This window comes from Bos grunniens, chromosome 4 (assembly GCF_055505025.1).
Source record: "Bos grunniens cultivar Pamir isolate PY7600 chromosome 4, Bosgru_T2T1.0, whole genome shotgun sequence".
NCBI lineage: Eukaryota > Metazoa > Chordata > Mammalia > Artiodactyla > Bovidae > Bos > Bos grunniens.
Window position 1 is genome coordinate 34,550,588 of NC_141168.1, and position 23,435 is coordinate 34,574,022.

At 37.6% G+C, this 23,435-nt stretch overlaps 1 protein-coding gene across 45 annotated transcripts in view; it reads right to left on the reverse strand.

The window, feature by feature from the left end:
* CPED1 (cadherin like and PC-esterase domain containing 1) overlaps positions 1 to 23,435 on the reverse strand; it is a 326,670-nt gene that overhangs the window by 117,294 nt on the left and 185,941 nt on the right. For 3 of the 45 annotated variants that reach the window (XM_086395944.1, XM_086395942.1, XM_086395948.1), the window contains one exon: positions 994 to 2,500. The exons of the other annotated variants lie outside the window; for them this stretch is intronic. In XM_086395944.1, the coding sequence (XP_086252070.1) occupies positions 2,480 to 2,500 (21 nt within the window). In that variant the 3' untranslated portion in view covers positions 994 to 2,479. Of the gene's footprint in view, positions 1 to 993; positions 2,501 to 23,435 lie in introns of those variants that run through there. 45 annotated transcript variants of the gene reach the window in all.

A 23,435-nucleotide genomic window follows, 5' to 3' on the forward strand; every position in this document is an offset into this window, starting at 1 on the left:
GGAGAATTCCAGGGACTGTATAATTCATGGGGTCTCAAAGAGTGAGACACAACTGAGTGACTTTCACTCACTCCCTCAGGGAAAATTTGGAAAAGCAAATAGTATTTTTCAGATAATTTCATAGTATTATTTTATTGTATTGATTTAGGTTTACAAAGAAAGCCCAAATAGATTATATTATTTTAATAACATGTGTAGGTTATAGAAAAACATAATAATTACTAGGGCAGGCTTAGGAGGTATTGTGGATGGACATAACAACACTGTACTGTTTAAATTCTTGCCTCCAGTGAAGTCTACAATCATGTGAATAATAACAGAATTTGGAATATGGTATTTCACTAACAAAGATACAGCTATTGTTAAAATGTACTGGCTAATGGACACATAAGTGATCATGAAGTAAGTGTACTAATTTCTCTATATTTATTGTTATTATTATTATTTTTGCAGCATTTTACTGACTTTATTTGGAGAAGGCAATGGCAACCCACTCCAATACTCTTGCCTGGAAAACCCCATGGACAGAGGAGCCTGGTAGGCTGCAGTCCATGGGGTCACGAAGAGTCGGACACTTACTGAGCAACTTCACTTTCACTTTTCACTTTCACACATTGGAGAAGGAAATGGCAACCCACTCCAGTGTTCTTGCCTGGAGAATCCCAGGGACGGCGGAGCCTGGTGGGCTGCCGTCTATGGGGTCGCACAGAGTCGGACACGACTGAAGTGACTTGGCAGCAGCAGCAGCACTGACTTTATTCCCTGTGCTGTGTGCTACATCCTTGTGACTTATTTTATAGCAGGTAGTTTTTACCGCTTAATCCCCTTCACCTATTTCACCCACCCCACCCCTTTCTGTGTATCTGAGTCTGTTCCTGCTTAAATTAGGTATTACATTTTTCATATGATAATCTAAACTATTATTTCTGTGATCAGTTAAAACAAATTTACTCATTGGAACATATGTAAAGAAGTATTAAAGAAAAGCAGGCATTTAAATTTGAGTAATTTTAATGTTTAGCACATGAGTTTTTCTAAATTTACATGGTCAAGAGAGATTAACATTTACTGAGTATACCAGAAATTCTTTAACCAACACTGCAAATCATTTGACGATGGCCAAAAAAAAAAAAATCCTCCTTGGTAAGTTATATTAGATTAAAAGATATAAAGATCTCATCTTTTGAATTTCAAAGACAGATGAAAACTCATTTTTCATTACACTTTGACATCCTCATCATAGTACTTATGACAATTATAACTAATTTATTATTTGTATAATTATTTATTAAACATTGATTTTTTTTCCCACTAGACTCTGAAGTCTATGAGGACAGAGATTATATCTATTTTAATCTGCACTGTATTTGGAACATTGTAGTAATAATATTAACAACAATAACGTGTTAAATTTTATTGAGTGTTCAGAGTTTGTCAGACCCTTTTCAAGCATTTTACATGTATCATTGTAAAGTTCATTTGATTACATTTGTTGTGTTAATAAGTCCATGCATAAGAACTTAAATTTATAGAATGAAGTACAAAAGACTCTTTTGCCAAGCAGAATGGGGCCCAGGTTGAAAGGGCCTATAGAGATCAGATACTTCAAATAAATGATTAAAACAAAGAGGCCACAGATGGTCAACAAGTGTATGAAAAGATCCTCATCATCATTAATCATCAGGAAAATACAAATCAAAATCATAAAGAGATGTCGCTCACACCTGTCACAATAACCATCATCAAAAAGAACACAAACGACAAATGTTGGCGAGGATGTGGAGAAAAGGGAACCCCTATACACTGTTGCGGAGAAGGTGATGGCACCCCACTCCAGTCCTCTTGCCTGGAAAATCCCACAGACAGAGGAGCCTGGTGGGCTGCAGTCCATGGGGTTGCTAAGAGTCGGACACGACTGAGCGACTTCACTTTCACTTTTCACTTTCATGCATTGGAGGAGGAAATGGCAACCCGCTCCAGTGTTCTTGCCTGGAGAACCCCAGGGACAGAGGAGCCTGGTGGGCTGCCGTCTATGGGGTCACACAGAGTTGGACATAACTGAAGCGACTTAGCAGCAGCAGCAGCAGCAGCATACACTGTTGGTGGAAATGTAAATTGTTGCAGCCGCTGTGGAAAACAGTATGAAAGTTTCTCAAAAAACTAAAAATAGAACTACCACATGACCAGCAACTCCACTTGGGGAATATAGCCAAAATTTTGTAGTTACTATAAATGGAAAAGTAACTTTTCAAAATTGTATTTTAAAAGTGTAACTTTAAAGTTGCTTCATCAGAACATTTTCTAAGTATGTGCACATATACTTATGTTGTATTTGATACTAATTTCAATTGTTATCTGTCATTATAAATCTAGAAAAAGTTTTGAAAAATCTAGTTGAGGTTTTAAACTTCAACTTGATTTTCTCTTTTCTTACGAGCATGAAACATCTGTAGAGTTTGCCATATGGAAGTGCCTGGCTTTACAAGTAGTAGTCTTTTTTCTAAAAAAAAAAAAAAAAAAATCAGAACATGTTTTGGCAAATAAAATCATGATTAATATAAAATCATTAATCATAATAAATATAATGTTTAAGAGAATACAGAATTTTGATCCTGTGGTTAGGGCAGACTATTTTTGAAATATTAGTATCTTCTCACTAACTTAAGAATTGCAAATTTTAAAAAGCCACTTTAGATTTTCAGAGTGAAAGTTTAAAAATGAAAAAACGGTAAAGAGGTCAGCTGATAAGTAGCTTTTATTGAGCAACTCTCTACATTCTACAACTCTGATAAGTAACAAGTACTCATGCAATTATGGTTCTAAAAATTAGGCCAATAAGAAAGTACTCCACATACACAGTGTAGCTGAGTTGAATAAGGACCTCAGAAACTGAGCTCAGCTCTTGCAAGTTTAAAAGCAATAGACTCTTGAGGTGAACTAAAACTAACATGTTCTAGTACATTCCTTCATGCCAAAAAATCCACGCAATGCCATTTGACTTTTATATGAGATCCCAAATACATTAGGACATCTGCTTCAAATAGTTATAAGATGAAGATAATACACCTATTATTTTCATTAAGTTTCCCAATCAGACTTTATGCTATGACCCCTTTCAACAATCCCATGATCTTAAACGTGATACCCCACCTTGCTAGAACATGATGCTTAGAAATCAAACAAAATTGGCTGAACCTAGTGAAGGATGAAGGACTCAGTCCTCGTTTTGTTTCAAAGAACTTTTTCCATAAAGAAATGAATTCCGTTGACAGCCCCTTATTCATAGGGTCCTTCCTCTCTCCCACAAGGGCTGAGGAAGGTTTCTAACACTCTTTTGCCACCCTCTTGGCTGCACTCTGATTTCATGACCTTCGAGTTAATCCTTCTTTTCTTCCTATTAGCAAGTGCAAGTGGGCTGACTTCAAAAGAACTGTAACAGGTCACAAGGTTTAATGGGCATAGAGATAATCATCTAAATTACATTTCTAGGTCTGATGGGCTAGACAGACTCAGAGGGTGACTCTACCAGCAAATTTGCTGTTAATCAGCCAGGTTGGTGGGTCTGAATGAAGCCTTTGCCTTCCTCCCTGAGGGGCTGGGTCGCACTGACTGATGAGTAAAGGCAGCTGCATTAACTTTCTTCTCCCACAAAATGTGTCGTGTCCCAAAAGGACATGAAAGTCAAATGTGGCCACAGCTCAAACACCAGACGCACTCTTTTCATCTCAGTGGAGTTATCTGCCCTCTACTTGTAGACGGTGATCCTGAGACAACAGTTGTTGCTGATTTTCACGATCTGTTAACACTCAGGAATTTTTACATTAAAGAACTTTTTTTTCCTACATTTGTTTCTTGCAGCATCTAGGAAAATGCCATAACCTACTCTCTCTCTCTCTCTCTCTATATATATATATATATTTTTTTTTTTTGCTGCATGATTCTTAACTGTAACAGGAAGAAGAGACATGGAATGACTCTAAAGATAAAAGGAACCAAAGTAATTTGCCTCTTAAAATTCAAAGACAAACATCCCTTTGGAATTGGCAGAGGGAAAAATATACAAGTTGTTTTTACGATGCAGGCTCATCCAATCTGGTTACAAATTTCATTGTCTCATGAAGAAAAACAGCAGGCTTTCCTCTGATAGAGTATGGTGTGAGAATATATGTTAACTATATTTAACTAAACCCCCAAAAAGAATGAACTGGAATCATTTTAAATTAATCAATATGCTGAATATAAGAACAAATATGATACAGTATCTCTCATATCTGTGACACTTTATAGTTTACAAAAGGCATTTCTATTCATTATAATTTTATTCTCAATTACAATCCAATGAAATAGGCTGGGGAAAATATTATTATCTTCACTTTAAAGATCATAGCAATTTTCTAAGTGCCATTTCAATGTTATTAAGGTAGCAAGTGATACAGTCAGCACAAAAACCTGGGTCTTTCGATGCCACACCCAATGCTTGTGCATAAATGAGTAACATTTCATAAAATGTGGTCTTCTGGTGGAATGCACTAGTGGCTTAAAAAAAAAAAAAGATATTCACTCAATTAAGCCTTCTTGGCAGAGGTGGTAGGTAAATAGGTTTACACAATCAGCATTCTAAAGTGAAAAATATAAAATACACTGAATTGATTTAACAAGAAGGATGTTACTATGTTAAAACAGCTACATATATTATGTTTCTAAAACCCTGGATAACTCTGAATAGCACAGACTGTATAAAAGCCACAAATATAAGAAGTCATATTTTGGTTTGATGCTGAAGTGACCATGTTGAAATTTAATAAACAAATGGAATACAAATGATTTAAGTAAAATCCCAGAATAAAAAGAAATATTGGACTTTTATAAATGCCAATATTAAAATATTTTAAGACCTTTTTCTAAATTATAAAAATTTTACCTTCCCCACTCACCCACATACCAAAAAAAGAAACAGAAAGGAAGAATTTCGAAACTTCAGACTCAGTGGTGATTAATTACACAGAGGGCTGAAGTAGGAAGGGGATGTACTATGAACTCTGTGGTAAGGTCTCTTGAGACTGGGGACAGAATGAAAGAGAAGGAAATTAGAGTGTGGAGGGTATTAATTTCTAAGAAAAGGACTTTTTAATAAAGTACAGATTGGTCAGATGATTACTAAACATATCATCGCTCTCTGATGACTGAATACTAGGAGGAATAGGGAGAAGATTATTTGAAGATATTCGTACAATAATATGTCACCAGATATGAATCTGGTCCATTAATGAGAACAGCCTTTATTTTCAATTTAGAAGTTTCAATTTTTTAATGTTTAATAAAAAGAAGTAGACTTTGGCTTTTAAAAGTTGTTTTTTTGTCTGTTTGTTTGTTTTTTACCAAAACAGATATAAACGAACAAAAAGAAACAAGGAAAAAAAAAACACTGCTTATTGGATTCTCAAAAGAAGCTTTTATCCAAAACATACTACTTTGTTTGGTATGTCTTTTACCTGATATTTGATGAAGTTTTCCTTTTGGTCTTGGTTCCTTTTTGTCTGCATAGATTTGAATTACATTTAACAAGGGCAAATAAAACTAAAAACATAATTATTCATGTTATCAAAATAATCACAGAAATACTCAATCTGATATGTTATATAAGCAAAACATAAATGCCTTTGACAATTTTGGGGAATTCAAGAAAAACAAAGGAAAACATCTTTGTTGTTCAGAATCACTTATGGGAAAGGTTAGGAAATGTTAAAAAAAAATGAATAAAAACACATTTGTGCCATATGCCATACAACAGAGTAATCAATATAAGGTTGAAAGTCAAACTTATGGGACACAACACTAAAGGGGTTTATTTTGTTCCCTGGAAAAATAATATCCCTGGTGATATAATCTAGGAATTAGTCTTTTCACACACCACAACAGAGTATTCTGAGAAGCAAAGAAACTCTTTCTTATTATACAAATAAATGGACAACGAAAAAAAAGAAAGAATTGTATTGAAAAGAGAATGCATCTGAGTTGTGTAATCCTAAAAGCAGGTCCTTTTTATACGAGAAGGAAGGGCATATGTTTGAGGAGTTTTCATCCTCAAGTCTAAGAATCACTAGAATAAGGAAAAGCAGTGACAGGAGAGAAAACTAAAAATAGAATTACCATGTAACCCAGCAATCCCACTCCTGGACAGATAATCAGAGAAATTCACAATTCAAAAAACACATGCACCCCAGTGTTCATAGCAGCACTATTTACAGCAGCCAGGACATGGAAGCAACCTAAATGTCCATCAACAGAGAAATGGATAAAAAAGATGTGGTAATACATACAGTGGAATATTACTCAGCCATAAAAAGGAATGAAATTGGATCATTTGTAGAGACATGGATGGACCTAGAGACTGTCACACAGACTGAAGAAAGTCAGAAAGAGACAAAGAAATATATATTAATGCATATATGTGGAATCTAGAAACATGGTATAGATTATATTATTTGCAAAGCAGAAATAGAGGCACAGACCTAGAGAACAAACATATGGACACCAGGGGGGAAGGGAGACTGGGGTGAATTGGGAGACTGAGACTGACATATATACACTATTAATACTATGTATAAAACTGATAAGGAGCTTCCCAGGTGGAGCTAGTGGTAAAGGACCCACCTGCCGATGCAGGAGATGCAAGAGACGCTGGTTCTATCCCTGGGTTTGGAAGATTCCCTGGAGGATGTCATGACAACCTATTCCAGTATTCTTGCCCAGAGTGGACAGAGGAGCCTGTCCATAGGGTTGCAAAGAATCAGATATGACTGAAGCGACTTAAGAACACAGCACACATAAAATAGATAAGGGCTTCCCCCATGGCTCAGCAGTAAAGACTGCTTGTAATGCAGGAGACACAGGAAATGTGGGTTTGATCCCTGGGTCAGGAAGATCCCCTGGAGGAGAAAATAACAACCCACTCTAGTCTTCTTGACCTGAAAAAATCCCATGGACAGAGGAGCCTGGTGAGCTACAGTCCAAAGGGTTGAAAAGAGTGGGAAATGACTGAGTGATTGAGCACAAGCAAGATGAAATAGATAACTAATGAGAACCTACTATACAGCTCAGGGAATTTACTCAGTGCTCTGTGGTGACCTAAGTGGGAAGGGAAGCCAAAAAAGAGGTGATGCATGTGCATGTATAGCTGATCACTTTTCTGTACAGTAGAGATTAACTCAACATTGTAAAGCAATATATCCCAATAAAAATGTTTTTATAAAAAAGAAAGACACTGAAGGCAGCCAACTACGGCAAGAAAGTGAGTGCTGATAAAATGGTCCAACCCTCTCTGGGGGAGGGTATCAAACGGTGACACTTAAGAAGTTAAGGTCTCAATAGAAGTGAACTAAAGAAGTTACTAGAGTGAAGATGAATTAGATGGCAAACTGTGGGTCTAATCCTCCAAATCTACTTTGGCACACAGCCCCTTTAAACTCTGGGCCAAGTAGTCAGCAGAGGGACTGGCCCATGGCATTTGGAAAAGCGAGTGATCACAGAGTCTTAATGAGCCCCTTGATTCAGACTTGTGATGTCCTAAACTTTTGCTCTGTGGTATTTACAAACACACACACAGTGGAAAAGAGAATAGCATCTTGCAGTAAACTGCGACTGGGATATCCTTCTAAGTTCATTGGTGAGGTTTTTAAAAAGTCATTTCATCCACCCCACCCTGTGATGTGTGAATTCTTTCTTTAACATTGCCACCAAGTGGCCAACAGTCTATGTCTTGGAGAAGGAAACAGAGTCTATGTCTCAGATACTTTGAAGAGAAACTGACTGCTTCTTTTTAAAAAATTATTTTTATTTAAGTAGAGTTGATTTAAAATGTGTTAGTTTCTGTTGCACAGCAAAGTGATTCAGTTATACAAATACATGCATCCACTCTTCTTTAGATTCTTTTCCCACATACATCATTACAGGGTATTGAGTAGAGTTCTTTGTGCTGTGAGTAGGTCCTTATTATTTATCTATTTTATATGTAGTAATATGTATATGTCACTCCTAGTTTATCCCTCCCCTCCCTTTCTCCCTTGGTAACCATGTTTGTTTTCTACTTCTGTGACTCTACTTCTGTTTTATAAATAAGTTCATTTGTATCATTATTTTAGATTCCATATGTAAGCAATTGCTCCTTGAGGGCACCTATTGATATTTTATTCCGTCTTTGGAGAGCTACTGGTATGTGACTCAGCCACTTACCCTGTGACCAGTGACAACAGGAGTGACGGTACCAAGAGAGGCCTCCAGACCAGAGGGTTCTCACGGTGTGACACTGTCTGTGGCTTCTACTTTCCTTGATTCCTGTTTTCTGGTTCTTTAATCTTCCTGCAATGCTCAGTTCTCTAAGTTATCAGGTATATTTTGGATAAGCTCCTTTTCCATTTAGGTTGACTAAAATTGATTTCTGTTTCTTGCTTCCAAGAACCTTGCTTATTAAAGGAGATTATAATGTAAGGCAATGGGAAATGGGGATGGGGGAATAAATAATGAATTTGACATGAAAGATGTTGAATGTGACAGAAGATAGGTTATCTAAGTAAAAATGATTCATATGCAAGTTGGAGAAGTGGGCAGAATTCATGAGGAAGGTTGAGATTGGAGGCAGGTATTTTCATCTTTATATTTAAAGTCCGAGGACTGGGGGAAGTATTCACAGAAGATGAACCCTATGTGGAATCCATGTGGAATCTCTTGTGAAAGGGTATTTGCTTTGGGTGACTGAGCTCTTACCAGTTCTAGAGATAGATCTCTTTGGGATCAGCCAATCAACAGTAAACAGTTGGGTAAAAAATCATAGATAGTGAGATTCATGGAGATTTTTGAAGAACTCTAGGCATGGGACATGAAGACATGAAGTCTATTACAGCCATGGCCACGTGTAGACACCTGCAGTTGCCCAAAAGTTCCCAGGTGGAGTCTGGGGGAGGCTATACACCAGTGAGATGGGGCGGAAACAGGTGACACCATTTAAGAACTGAGTCAACGCTTCACCTGAAATCAAAAATATAGCTTTTTTTCACTTATATCAACTAGTAAATCCTCTTTATTTTAAAATTCAGTTCAAATTAGGTTTTTAACATAAGCGACATAAGTTGTTTTAACTACTGGATCCCTTCTCCTCAACTCCCAGTCTTCCTCCCCACACATATTAAGTTTGTCATTTGTAATGTGAGTGAAGTATGTTATATCAGAAGATATAAACTGATGGTCCATGAGTTAAATCTGATCACAGCAATTTTATTTGTTTCTTTGGCTTGCAGAGGACCTCTTTTTAAAAATTATTGCCAATATATAAAAAAGGGGGGTCTTCCATTAAAATCCAAATATTTCATTTTTTTTCTTTTGAAGACTCAGGAGATCTGACAATGCAGAGTCAGAACATTCATCACGAACTGAGTAGTTGATGTTCACCTTGTATAAGACATATTCTTTCTATTTCTCACAGTCCCTACCACTTTCTATTGCCTCACACTTGGCCTAATTCTGTCTTGCATGTTACCTTCTGAAAGGATGTGTTTCCAACACTTCATGGTCAATGAGATCTGTACCAGGCCTCTTAAGTACTTCATTTAAGTAAAAGGCAAATGAATGTAAGCAAAATGCAGTGAAACTGCCAGTCTTAAAAGAGGAACTAACTCACACCTGGAAGCTTAATCATACTCTTTATATAAGGCTTACAGGAATTTATCTGGAGCAGAACATGATTTGATTATGAAAAATCCAAAGTTCTGACAATAGACACTTTTATTTCATGGCTGAGAAGGTTTCCTCATTTGTCCTCTAGGGCAAAATACCTTAGTAGGTTAGGAGCAGCTAATTGTACAACAGTGAATATCATGAGCTTTAAAACCAGACAGACCTAAATTTAAGTCCCAGGTTTTCCTCCATGTTGGCTGTGATGATAGTGTCCATCACATAAAGTTGTCATGTAAAAAAAAAAAGTGATAAAATAAGCCAAGAACAGAAGATGGCATGTAGACATTTAATATGATAGACTGCTCTACTGCCTGAGTTTATTCCAATAACGTATAATAGTTCTCATTGAGACGAGGAGTTTCAACCTGTAAGGTATAAATAAGAACTAATTTTATTTTTTCCAGTAACTACAACTGTCATGCTTGGTTGACTAACCTATCCCCTGTCTTCATGGGCCTGGATCCCTTAATTATATTAAAGCTCCGTATCATTACACCTCAGTCATTGTCAGTTATTAAAAAGTCTCATTTTCATTAGAAAGACTTAAGCCTATTCACTAAAAACTAATTTTTTACTAGACCCAAAGCTTTCCCCAGGGAAGGTTAGACTTGTAGCTCCTACAGCTTATAATGGACTTAATTCTAAGATGGCCCTTATAGTTTTTGGCCCCTGGTATATATATAGGTTCTTCCAGTTATTCAAGAAAACCCTAATCTAGGTGTTGTGTAATAACATCCCAAATCGGTTGACACTAAATTAGGGAAATTAAATCTGGGTTTAGAAATCAGAGACAGAGAAGACAGAGAGAAAGAGAGAAATCCTACTAGTTGTGAGAGATTTCCCCATTTCTGGCTCGGGAGATGATGAGAATCACACAGCAAGGAATGCAGGCAGCCTCTAGGAGCTGAGAGAAGGCCTCAAAACAGAAACTTCAGTCCTACAGTGGCAAAGAAGTGAATTCTGCAATGACCTGAATAAATGTAGAAGTCAATTCTTCTTCAGAGCCTTCAGCCAAGAATTCCACCTGACCAACACTTTGGTTTCAGATTCGAGCCCCTGAGCAGAGAACCCAGTCATACTGTCCCTGGATTTATGAACTACCAAACTGCGAATGAGTAAATGGATGTTGATTTAAGCTGATGAATTTATGATAATTTATTGCATAGAAATAAAACTCTAAAACCAGAAGGCTGGAGGTAGTGGATGGGATATGTTCCCTCCCAGCTTTCCTAAACTCACTCCTCTTGATTTGAGTCAGGAGGAAGGAGAAACAAAGAGAAATCTTTTCAGCAGTCATCACTGTTGACCTAGCTCCTTGTCTACACGATGTGGATGGGAGTTGTTGTAGTTCAGTTGCCCAGTCATGTCTGACTCCTAGTGACCACATGGACTGCAACACGCTAGGCCTCTCTGTACCTCACCATCTCCCAAAGTTTGCCCAAGTTCATGTCCATTGCATCAATGATACCATCCAACCATCTCATCCTCTGATGCCTTCTTCTCTTTCTGCCTTCAATCTTTCCCAGCATCAGGGACTTTTCCAATGAGTAAGCTGTTAACATCAGATGACAAAAATACTGGAGTTTCAACTTCAGCATCAGTCCTTCCAATGAGTATTCAGGGGTTGATTTCCCTTAAGATTGACTGGTTTGATCTCCGTGCTGTCCAAGAGACTCTCAGGAGTCTACTCCAGCACCTCAGTTCGAAGGCATCAATTCCGTGGCACTCTGCCTTCTGGATGGAGGGGGATGGAGGTAGCCTTGAATAAATGCTGATGATGAAGCAGTTGCCTGGAACACTGAGTCTCAGCCACCTTTTCCAGTTGATACTGATTTAGAAACACAGGATGTCTCATGATGGGTCTCTGATGAGCTTCCAAAATCCAGTATTTTTCTACCTTCTACAGCTTCAACACTGGGGGCTATGGCTTGGGACAGACATATCTCCAGGCCCTGAGATATACCCCTTGGAATAGATACAGTTCTAGGTCCTTTTTCTTTCTTAGGCTCTGAACCCTACCAATTGCAATATTTCAGAAAGTTCTTTCTCCTAGTAGTACAAGGCTATTCTGCAAGCCATATAACTAAGCAGGCATCCAACCAGGTAAATAAACACCTTTCTCTCCTTGAAATCATTTCCAAATTTTCAAGGTGATAAGAAGAGGTGAAATCATAAACCTCTTTCTCCAGTTGAAGCAGAGGGAAGTGGGTAGGCTTACTTCTTGACAATGCATTCCCCAAGGTCAATTTGTCTCTTTCTCAGTCCCCTCATATGTCTCTTGATGCTGAGTATATGAAAGTCTGAAGTTAAGAAGGAATTCTTACTGAGACATAAAGAATTTAGAAACTTTGCATTATTTGGTTACCTTCAGGGGCAGGAATGATGCCAACACTCTGGTGTGCGTGTGTATGTGTGTGTGTGTGTGTATGTATCTATGTGTCTGTGTGTCTGTGCATGCTCAGTCCTGTCCGACTCTTTGAGACCTCATAGACCATAGCCTGCCAGGCTCCTGTGTCCATGGAATTTTCCACGCAAGAATACTGAAGTGGGTTGCCATTTCCTATTCCAGGGGATCTTCCCAACCCAAGGATCAAACCCATGTCTCTTATGTCTCCTGCATTGGCAGACAGGTTCTCTACCACCAGTGCCATCTGGGAAGCCCTGATGCCAACACTGCCCTCCTACAAACGTAATGATGCATTTTAACAGTTTGAAAAGGTTGTGCCTCTAGGACATAGAGCATAATAGCTTTAAAAAACAGAACATCTATTTTGTATTTAGCTTGGAAGTATCATTTAATTTTATAAACATTAATTAAGAATCTTTCTAAGCTTCCCAGGAGGCACTAGTATATCTTTCTAGAATCTCTCTAGGCATTGTATTAAGTGGGGATGATAAAAGATCTAGAATTTGCCTGAAGAAACTTACTCAGTTTGTATGTATGCACACACACGTCCATGCACACATGTGCATGTGAAAGAGAGAGATAGAATGAGAAAGACAAAGAGAGGTAGAGAGATGGTAGAGAAACAGAAAAAGTTCCAGGAATAGGTTGCTAGTTAAGTACAGTGTTATAAGAAAGATGCCCACACAGATTTCACCATCTTGAATAATACTGTGATAATGGGTAGGAGAATTCATTGGATTTAAAATAACACTTGAATGAGGCTATGAGTGCTCCTTCTAGTGAAAAATAAGAGTTAGGTTCATTAAAAAATACATTTAAACTATTCAAGATGTAAACATTACTCTGCCGACAAAGATCCACATAGTCAAAGCTATCGTTTTTCCAATAGTCCTGCATGGATGTGAGAGTTGGACCATAAAGAAAGCTGACTGCCAAAGAATTGATGCTTTTGAACTGTGATGTAGGAGAAGACTCTTGAGAGTTCTTTAGACTGCAAAGAGATCAAACCAGTCCATCCTAAAGGAAGTCAGTCCTGAATATTCATTGGATGGACTGATGCTGAAGCTGAAACTCCAATACTTTGACCACCTGATGCAAAGAACTGACTCACTGGGAAAGACTCTGATGCTGGGAAAGATTGAAGGCAGGAGAAGAAGGAGACCACAGAGGACGAGACGGTTGAATGGCATCACTGACTCAATGGACATGAGTTTGAGCAAGCTCCTTGAGATGGTGAAGGACAGGGAAGCCTGGCAAGCTGCAGTCCATGGGGTCACAGAGTTGGACACGGCCGAGTGACTGAACAACAACAAAGGACTTTGGGAAGGTCATGAACAGATTGCTGTATTTAAAATGGATAACTTATTGTATAGTACACGGAACTCTGCTCAATGTTACGTGCCAGCCTGCATGGGAGGCGGTTTTGGGGAAGAATGGATACATGTATATGTATGGCTGAGTCCCTTCACTGTTTACCTAAAACTAATCACAACACTGTTAATCAACTATACTCCAATACAAAATGCCTATGGTGTTAAAAAAATAAAAGAATTAAATTAAAAAAGAAGATTTAAACATGTGTTCTCCCTCAAATTCTTTCTTGGCATAATGAATCTAGCTTCTTCTAAGGAGCTAGACTATGTTAAGAGCCAAAGGGAAGATTGATCTAATGCATCCATGTACTTCTGTTTGTGTTTTTTGATAAAGCAAAACAAAAAAGAACATGAACAAACAAATACAAACTTTTGATCAAGTCAGAGGCTCTCTTTGATCTCACCCAGAGAAGGATCTTACTGCAAAGTGACCATCCTTCTGTACCCATGGATCCTCAGGGGAGTTTCAAAAATCTTAATTTTACTCTTCAGAACGATGAATTTCACAGAGGAAATTCTTTTATATTCTTGTTTGAGTATATTCTTGTTTGGTAAAATTTATACCATTTTTATTATTATACCCAACAAAAGTGAAACCTTTATTCTATGGGTCTGCAAAAGCAACTTTTGAAGTCAGATGCATCTATCAACGTACTTATTAGAGGCCTTTTTTTCCCCTACAGTTCTGGAAAGAGTTGGAAAGCAAATGTCAACATGGTTTAGATATTCATAATTGTTTACACATGTTTCAGTAACAAAATATATTTGGGGGGGTTGGTGTTTTACTTTAGGATTTGAGGCAGCTGGAAATTATTATCATTATGGGCAAAAGAGTTCTAACTAGATAATGGTGTTAAAAAGAATATCATATCCCTGGAATATTCTTTCTAATATGCAGCACCTATTATTTTATTAAGTTGAGTTTTTAAAATATGGATTGGCTGTTGTCCGGTCAGTTACACACAAAGATATCTAAGGAAATAGATTCTCAGAATTAGTATTAAATAGAAAATGACTGTGGTTTACTATTAGTAATATTATTATTGTTATACAGAGAAACCTTAGTAACCCTTTTAAGGACTAGATAGCTAATATTCCACATATTGCAAAGACAGATTTTTATTAAATATTTAAGAAATGGGACATTGTCACCAATCATGATACAAGGTATTCAATACCTTGAAGATGTGTACAAATTCTTTTCATATTTGCTTATCCAGGGGAAAAAATGATGATTAATAAGGGATTCTGTGACTCTCAAACTTGAAGTGTTTCTTCTAAGGAGCTAGATTGTGTTAAGAGCCAAAGGGAAGCTAGGTTCAAAGGAAATTCATCTAATATTTGTGCTCTGGTTATAAAGGGGTGAGAGGCTGCTCATTAGCGGCATGTCGCCAGTTGGCAGGAGGGCTGTGGGCCAGACGGAGGGGTTAGTGTGATCACAGATGGAGTCAGCATGGGAAAGAGGATGCCAGAACGTCCCAGGCAGTGCGTGCTATTTTCAGGGCTTTACACGAATCATTACTTTTTCATTCTGTGCCAGTATTGACACAGACAAATGTATTTGTTGACTGCCTATTGAAGATTTGCAGACTACCAAAATAAGTCTCATCCTTGGAGACGTCACTCAGAAAGGATTTTTAAAAATTCTGATTTATAACTACCTCTAAATATAATGTCTCCCTTTCATCAAAAGTATATTGTTTTTATATCAAGAGAATGCCGCTAAGACTTAACAAATAAGAGTGTGGAATGGCAGAACACATAGTCTAAAGAAGTAGAGACCTCTTTCTATTCAAGGAGAGTGGTTAGCAAATTCGCAATTGATCATTCATTTTATAAATAGCAAGTTTGCATTAGAGACTTTCTTAAGGATGGAGAGCTGGTTCGACTCAGGAACTAGGTCTAGGTCTGGATTCCAATAGCTGTTCTACATAGGGTACAACTACTCGCTGCCAGGAGAGTTGATTACCAGCCCATGGGTTCGAATCACCACTTTGCACTGACTGGAAATGACTCTTGGTAAATTACTGATGATAAACCTTGGCAAGTTATTGAGATTTACTTGTATCCAGGTGAGGAGTTAGACATCCAAGATCCCCCAAACTCCAAAGTTCAGTGTGATGTTGGAACACAAGACTGACAAATGTCATAAAAATGAATATAACTGCTGCCCACAGAGCTACCAGTCAATTGTCACTAGAGACATACTCAACTACTCACTCTCCTCCACTCGCATCTCCCCATTTATAGCTTTGGCCACTGAAGCCCTTCTCCCCACATGTGTTGTTGCAGGGCTTCCCTCCTCAGGACCACCCCACTATACTCATTATATCCTCTGTTAAGAAGATTTTCTTCCAAGTTCTATTGAGATAGTCATGACAGTAGTCATGCAGTAGTCATATATGGATGTGACAGTTGGACTATAAAGAAAGCTGAGTGCAGAAGAATTGATGGTTTTGAACTATGGTGTTGGAGAAGACTCTTGAGAGTCCCTTGGATTGCAACCAGTCCATCCTAAGGGAGATCAGTCCTGGGTGTTCATTGGAAGGACTGATGTTGAAGCTGAAACTCCAATACTTTGGCCACCTGATGTGAAGAGCTGACTCATTTGAAAAGACCCTGATGGTGGGAAAGATTGAGGGCAGGAGGAGAAGGGGGCGACAGAGGATGAGATGGTTGGATGGCATCACTGACTCAATGTACATGAGTTTGGGTGGATTCTGGGAGTTGGTGATGGAGAGGGAGGCCTGGTGTGCTGCAGTTCATGGGTCACAAAGAGTCGGACATGACTAAGTGATTGAACTGTACTGATAGACAAGAGGATTTTCTGAAGGTTCCCTGTAACCTCACATCAGATGCCTTTTATAGAAAAAGGAATGATTACATGATGCAAACAATAACCTGCAAATTAACATTTGGAGCCAAAGTGTCCTGAAAAACATATACTGAAATAATTCAGCAATCTAGTTTTGGAGTGGAGTAGAGTGGCTAAGAGCATAGCATGTAAGTAGCAGAGCTCTACAACTGGGATGCCTGGGTTCAAAAACAGCCTCTGCTACTTCTAAGCTGTGTGACATTGGGAAAGGTCTCTGGACTTCCATTTCTGCATCAGTATAATGGGAATCATACAAGTTTCTACCTTGTGTTTTGCTTTGAGTTAATCAATGTAAAGCAATTAGAATAGGACCTGGCACAAAATACATGGTGAAAAAAATGCTAACTACTGTGCATTTTAAATATACTTGAAAGAGATAAATCTCTCATCTGTGAAGAGTATTGATATTTGGGAAATATCAAAGTCATTTGGAACAAAGTCTGATTTTGAAAAATGTGGGGAAAAGTTTAGAAGTTTGGGTTGAAATTAAAATGTATATATAGAATAAGACTTGTTTTCTCATTTAACTTATTAGCAGGTATAAATAAGTTTACTGTCTTTTGAAGTGATGGTTTTCAAAATGAAAATCCTTCTTTTAAAAGCAATTCTATATACTAAAACATTCAATTACATTATGGTTATACTTTGTGCCTGATGACACAAAGGCATGCTCCTTGTCCTTTGTTGTTCATTTCTAAAAATGGCAAGGGGAACACTGATTTCCTTATCTTTAATGGAATCCACCAGAAGCATAGTGCCATGTTAGGAAAATAAATACTTCCCCTCTTTTTGTTGAAACCTCTTTAAATTCTCAGTCTCTCAGTTGAGGTTGGGAAAAAGACAACATACAAAATTAATCATGCAACTATCACAATTAAAACACAAGTATTTTCAATTCTGGAATTTTTGTTTTAGCACTTTCACTACAAAATTTATAGTATAATTTAGCATGGGTGATTTGTTCTACAAAGCCCTTCACAGGTTTATATTTTGTTAAAAAAAAATCTCCAATGCATTCGGCTAGACCTCAATAGAAAAAAAAAAATACAGCTTGTCTTAAACTTTTCTCCTATACCAATCTTGAGACATATTTTATTGATCTGCTATTTATATTTTTAAAACACATAAATTGAGTTCTTCCTGTGCCCAAGCACCATTCAAGCTCATCACAATATTAACTCAGGTTTTCCTTAAAGCCACCCTAGGGGGTCAGTACTATTATACCGCTGACAGATGAGTAACTTTTCATAAGGTCTCCAAATATGCACATGACGAACTGGCAGCATAAATAATGTTTTGATGAAAATATTTAGGAGTGGCTATTTCACTTGATGAAAATGTTTCCCTCCCTATTATTTCTAAAACCTTTGAAATCTGGGTCTCTGAACTTTATCAGGAATTTAATTTTCAAATAACCTATCAGGTCAAGAATTCCACATGCAAAATTTATTTTCCAAATCCTTAGGTCTGGAAAGATCATCCTGAAGCATTTGGGAGGTGATAGGGAGGAAAAGCAGAGGAGGTGAACCCTCCCCGCAAAAGTCAATGAAAGTCTGTACCACATTGTTAAACAATGAGGTTCTGAAGAGCTGGGGGGCCACTGGGAGTGGAGAGGTCTGATCTGCTTTGAAGAGTGAAGTCATGCTCAATGTTTTAAACTCATGAGTCCTGCCTTAGAAAAAAAAAAAAAGGATGCGGGTAAGAAAAAAAAAAAAAAGACAAATTAGCAGCATTTTCAAAAGAAGTTAAATATGTCAGGCAGTCAAGTGTCCTAATTCTGCCTCGAGGGAACATGTGTCAAACCAGCTTGTAGTTCTGCAATCGGTAAAACCATCTGCAAAAAATATCCCGTCCCTCATTCCTGTTTCTACAACACACGCCTATGGAAGGAAATGTTAGAGTTGCTCAACTACATGTGGAAATTTTCCTGGAATTACCTAATTAAGATGTGGGGCCCACCTTTCTTTGAACAACAACAACAAAAAAAAAACCCAGTTTGTTATAGCCTGCTGAAAGAAAGCATATCAATGGCTTGGAATAATGAGGATAATAGAAATTGCCCAAATGACATATTATTAAAATTTCCCCCAGGACCACTATGACCTACAACTCATAACCACAAATATTTACTTCTAAGCCAATATTAGATTTGGTGGTGTGTTGCTTTGAGAACTATCAATAATTGCCAATTCTCTGTGCTTATAAAGATTATTGAAAGACCACCCATAACCCCAAAATGTACTATAATTCTAGATACTAATTTCATCATTAGAACTACAAGTCAAATAATATATGCCAATAGTACAGCTGCTGGGCCAAAGCAGGTGCTCAATAAATTGAATTACAATCATGTACCTTTATGCTGGAAATGAAATTGTCCTTTTTCTGCTTGTTGCTGCTAGTGATCTTCTGCTTCAGATTATGAGTTACTAGCATAAGCTTTTTTTTAACCTGGGCTTTTTCATATCTGAAAGTATATACAGCACTGGATTTGACTGCACATGATTCCTTGAAACAAGGGCTCAACACTTTCATGAGAGATTCAAGAGGGTACCTGCCTTCTCCAAAGGTTAAGAACCACTGGCCCAGAGACATCATTTGTCTTCACTTGTCTTACACAGAGCCAAACTATGTTGTTTGATGAAGCCAAAAACGTGTTTTCAAAAATGGGACTTCCCTGGTGGCACAGTAGATAAAAATCCACCAGCCAATGCAGCAGTCACAGCAGTCAAGGTTTCAATCCCTGGTCCAGGAAGATTTCATATGTCATGAAGCAACAAAGCCCATATATTACAACTACTGAACTAGCACTCTAAAGCCCACAAGCCTCAACTACTGAAGCCCGTGCACTTGTGCTTGGGGCCTGTGCTCCGCAACAAAAGAGGCAGAGGCCATGACAAGAAGCCCACACACTGCAATGAAGAGTAGCCCCTCACTGCTGCAACTAGAGAAAGCCTGCATGCAGCAACAAAGACGCAACGCAAACTATCCTCCCCCTCTTGCTTTCAAGAGGGAGGGGGACTGATTAGACTGTTCAGCCTAGCACCTAAGGTCTCTCCCCTCTCTTACCACAACGCTTGTTATCCAGGTCTGTACCTTTGCTAGAGTTAATCTGGACTTGAGAAATGGATAAGAAAATGGAGAAGGAGACATCAAAGATCTAGGGATCCTCTGGAGCATTAAAGCACCCCCCCTAAAAAAATGGACTTGGGAGTTATCAAAAAGGAACTTCGTTTAAATGCTTCTCTTTTAACTACAGTCTCCTTCTAAGTTGCAGATGTCACATTTGAAATCCGGTTACTCTAACAGAATATTTTATTTAGAAACCTCCCAGGGTTGTGTTTTTTTTTTTTTTTTCTATTTCCCTGTCCAACTCTGAAATCAGACTATTCTTAGAATGCCAAAACATAAACTTCAAACGAACATGAATGTATACAGCAGAAGGATGCACTCAGGGAAACCTCTGGATGCTGTCGGAAGCCAGGAAGATCTGATTCTCTTGTAGAGGGTCTTGGCGCTGCTGCGCTAACGGTAGTAAAAGTTTGTTTCTTCTTGTAAAAGAAGCAGATGTGACTTGGAGAAACATGGAGAACAGATGTGCTGAGCAAACGTTTTCATTTAAGTGGTAATTTATCTGACTGTAAGCTACATTAACTCATGAGGTGAGTGTTTAACATAACTCGTTTTCACCAACTCAGAAAGATAATTTATAGAAGCATTAAAAGAGATCATGAATTAACATAACCCTCTCATCTTTGCCTGCTTTTGCTTTTATTTAGGAAAATGTATAGATTTTTTAGTCTTTATTAAAATTTTTAAACTTTTTATTTTATATCCAAGTATAGTTGATTAACAATGTTGTGATAGTTTCAGGTATACAGCAAAGTGATTCAGTTATATATTTGTCTGTTTTTTAAGAAACTAATGTCACACAAAATTTCCAAACCTTCGGTGTCTATGAAGGCTTACCAGGCACTGAGGTGGGCCTCTGCATTCAGAATGTCTGGTTGCACAAACTGCTCGTGAAAATAACAGATCATTCCCCTTGGTGCGACATGGACTCGTGAGAACACTAGTAAAGAGTTGCTCAGGCTTAGAACACAGTATTTGAAACAACTGCAGAAGGCTAAGTGCTGAAGTCAAGGACACTTAACAAGAAAGAATGCCTACAGTCACGGTCATTGCTAATGAAATGGATGCCTCTGCTGCAGATCCTACTGAGGGAAGTAGAAGATGAGGGCCATTTGGCACAGTGGGAACCATGCCTACAATACACTCTACTTTTAGTTGCCAGGAAAATGTTTGAATCACCTTTAAATTTAGAAGGAAAAAAATGAACTTGTAGGTCCAAGAAAAATCTCTATAAAAATGGGTTATAGAGATGAATATTAGTATTTTCATCTTTACATATATGTGTGTGTTAGTTGCTCAGTCGTGTCTGACTCTTTGCAACCCCACGGACTGTAGCCTACCAGGCTTCTCCGTCCATGCGATTCTCCAGGCAAGAATACTGGAGTGGATTGCCCTTCCCTTCTCCATATTTTATTTATATATATATATATATAAACACAGTTATAAAATATAATTTTAAGTATTTTCCATGAAAGAAGGGAACCACAAAGGCAAAAGTGCAGAATCCATGAACTTCAGGAATGCAAGTGTATGGAACAGCCTAAGTCACTCACTGTCCTTTCTAAACTCTCAACTACTTCTTCCTGTCCTGAGTCCTTTACAATTCCAGCAGTTCCTCAGTACTACTGGCTCCTACTTCTTTCGAGGTGCTCTTTCTTCCTGTTCCTCCTCCTCTATACAATGGCAGGTAAGCCGTTGAGGGGGATCGGGACCAAGAGTTTTCATGTTGACAGTGATGATGCTGATTCAACACTGACTGAGCACTTGATCATGCACTAGGCTTATGATAGAACTTTGCACTAATTATCTACCTGAATCCTCAGACTGATGTGACAAGATAGGGTCTATTCCTAGTTCTCTTCTTAAGGGTAAGGAAACTGAAGCTTAGGGGAGCTTATATGCCTTGCACTAGGAGACACTAGGGCAGTGAGGCAATGTGGACAGTTAGAAGCAGAGTTGGGACACAGTCAGGTTTCCCTGATAGCGATTACAAGCAGGAACCTTGAAGTCCATGGCTTTTAACCACTAGGTTAGGTGAATGATCTGAGACTTTGCTGAGATGCAAAATTTGCTCTGATAATTTACACAGAGACAACTGACAGGCATTCTATTTATAGGACAAGAGAAAATACTCTGACTTTTACAAAGGAGACATTCTCTTCTACACGTTTTAAAACTAAATGCAGTATTCACTCACGGCTTTCAGGAACCTACTAATTTTCACTCATTGTAGGCTTCCATGACAGAGAGAGAGCATAGGAAGTCACTGGAGGTGGAAATTTACACTTGAAGAAACTGTGATGCCCGTGAGAAATATCAACCAAAATATAAAGCATTTAATATAAAATCTAAATAAATATAATACAAAAGATAAATTAATATAAATAGAAGTCAGTCAATAAATGTATAAATAAATATAAAAATATAAAATACCTTAAGATTTAGTTTACTCTTTAGAAGGGGATGAAGGGAAATAGATAATAAAATCACTTACCTTATCTAACTTGCTTGTGAGGATTAAATAAGAGTCTAAAAGTTAGGATTTTTTTTCACTTTGATAAATGTGTCATTGAACCATTGTCAAATTGTCAGCTCTACAGTACAGCCTTCTCACTATTATAAAGTAGGCATGAATAAATTTTTTTTTAATTTTGAAAAAAAGTACTGTGGAGGTTTTTAATAGAAATATTAAGATAGTGAGGTGTGTTAAATAGTGAAAGTGATTAATCGGAAATTGCTCTAATTGTATAATCAAGCTTCACATTTTTAAAAAGCCTGTGCACTGGAAACCACTTTACCAATTAGTAGCAATAATAGTATTCTGGCTAAGTAGAATTCTAATATGTAAAACATTATAACCTGATTTAAATATCAGACACCAATAAAGATAGTCAGATATTAGGATATATCTAGTAAGATATTAGATACTAGCTTGAAACTTTCCTCACAGGTATACTTTCAAAGGGAAGACTGATACTTGATATTACCCACCAAAGTAAAGATTTTGAAGACTTCAGAATTTTTCAGTGACTCTAGAAGAATATAAAATGTATCAACTGTAGGGAATTCTCTGACAGCCCAATGGTCAGTCCATGTTCTCACTTCAGAAGTCCCAGGTTCAATCCCTGGTGGGAGAACTAAAATCAACAAGCCATGCAGCTGGCCAAAATAATACTAATATTTTGAATAAAATTAAAATGTATCACTGTATATGACCACAGAAACAAGTTTAGTTAACTAAATTTTAACAGGTTGAATTCTGGCTGAATGAGTGTTTCCTGAAAAGGTCAAAAAGATTGTTAAGTGTGAGGAGGGTTTTAGATTCTATAGTCCAGAGTAACCATTAAGAGGATTGATTTGAGTCAGATTCATATTCAAATTCCACCTTTGCCACTAATTACATATGTTACTTAGAAAGCCTGGGTAAGCTTCTAACTGTTCTAACTCTTCTAAAGTCTTAGTTACTCTATGTGTTAAAAAAAAAAAAGAGAAGAGATAAAAAATCATCTGTTTAAGGCTGTGGAAAACACTGAGTAAGGTAGGAAGATAAAGAGCTTAACACGATGCCTGGCACATAATAAAAATTCTATAAACATGACCTGACTACTCCACGCTCTGCGGCTGCTGCTGTCAGCATCTTCCCCCACAGCACAGGGCAAATTTCTAGTAACTCAGGGCAGAGCAGATACTTTAAACAGTTGCTGGTTGGGGGCATTTCAGTACAACACAGACTCTATTGTTGGAAAACTAAATTGCATTCCTCTGGTATGTTGAGGTGAACAAGGTAACTAAAAACCACTAAAATGAATATTTAATCAATACTGCAACTGTGGAAATGAACAAAGGTTTTTATTCAGCAATCATTGCTAAATGCTCTTCTCTTTTATTATGGATATTTGCTAAAGCAAAACAACTATCA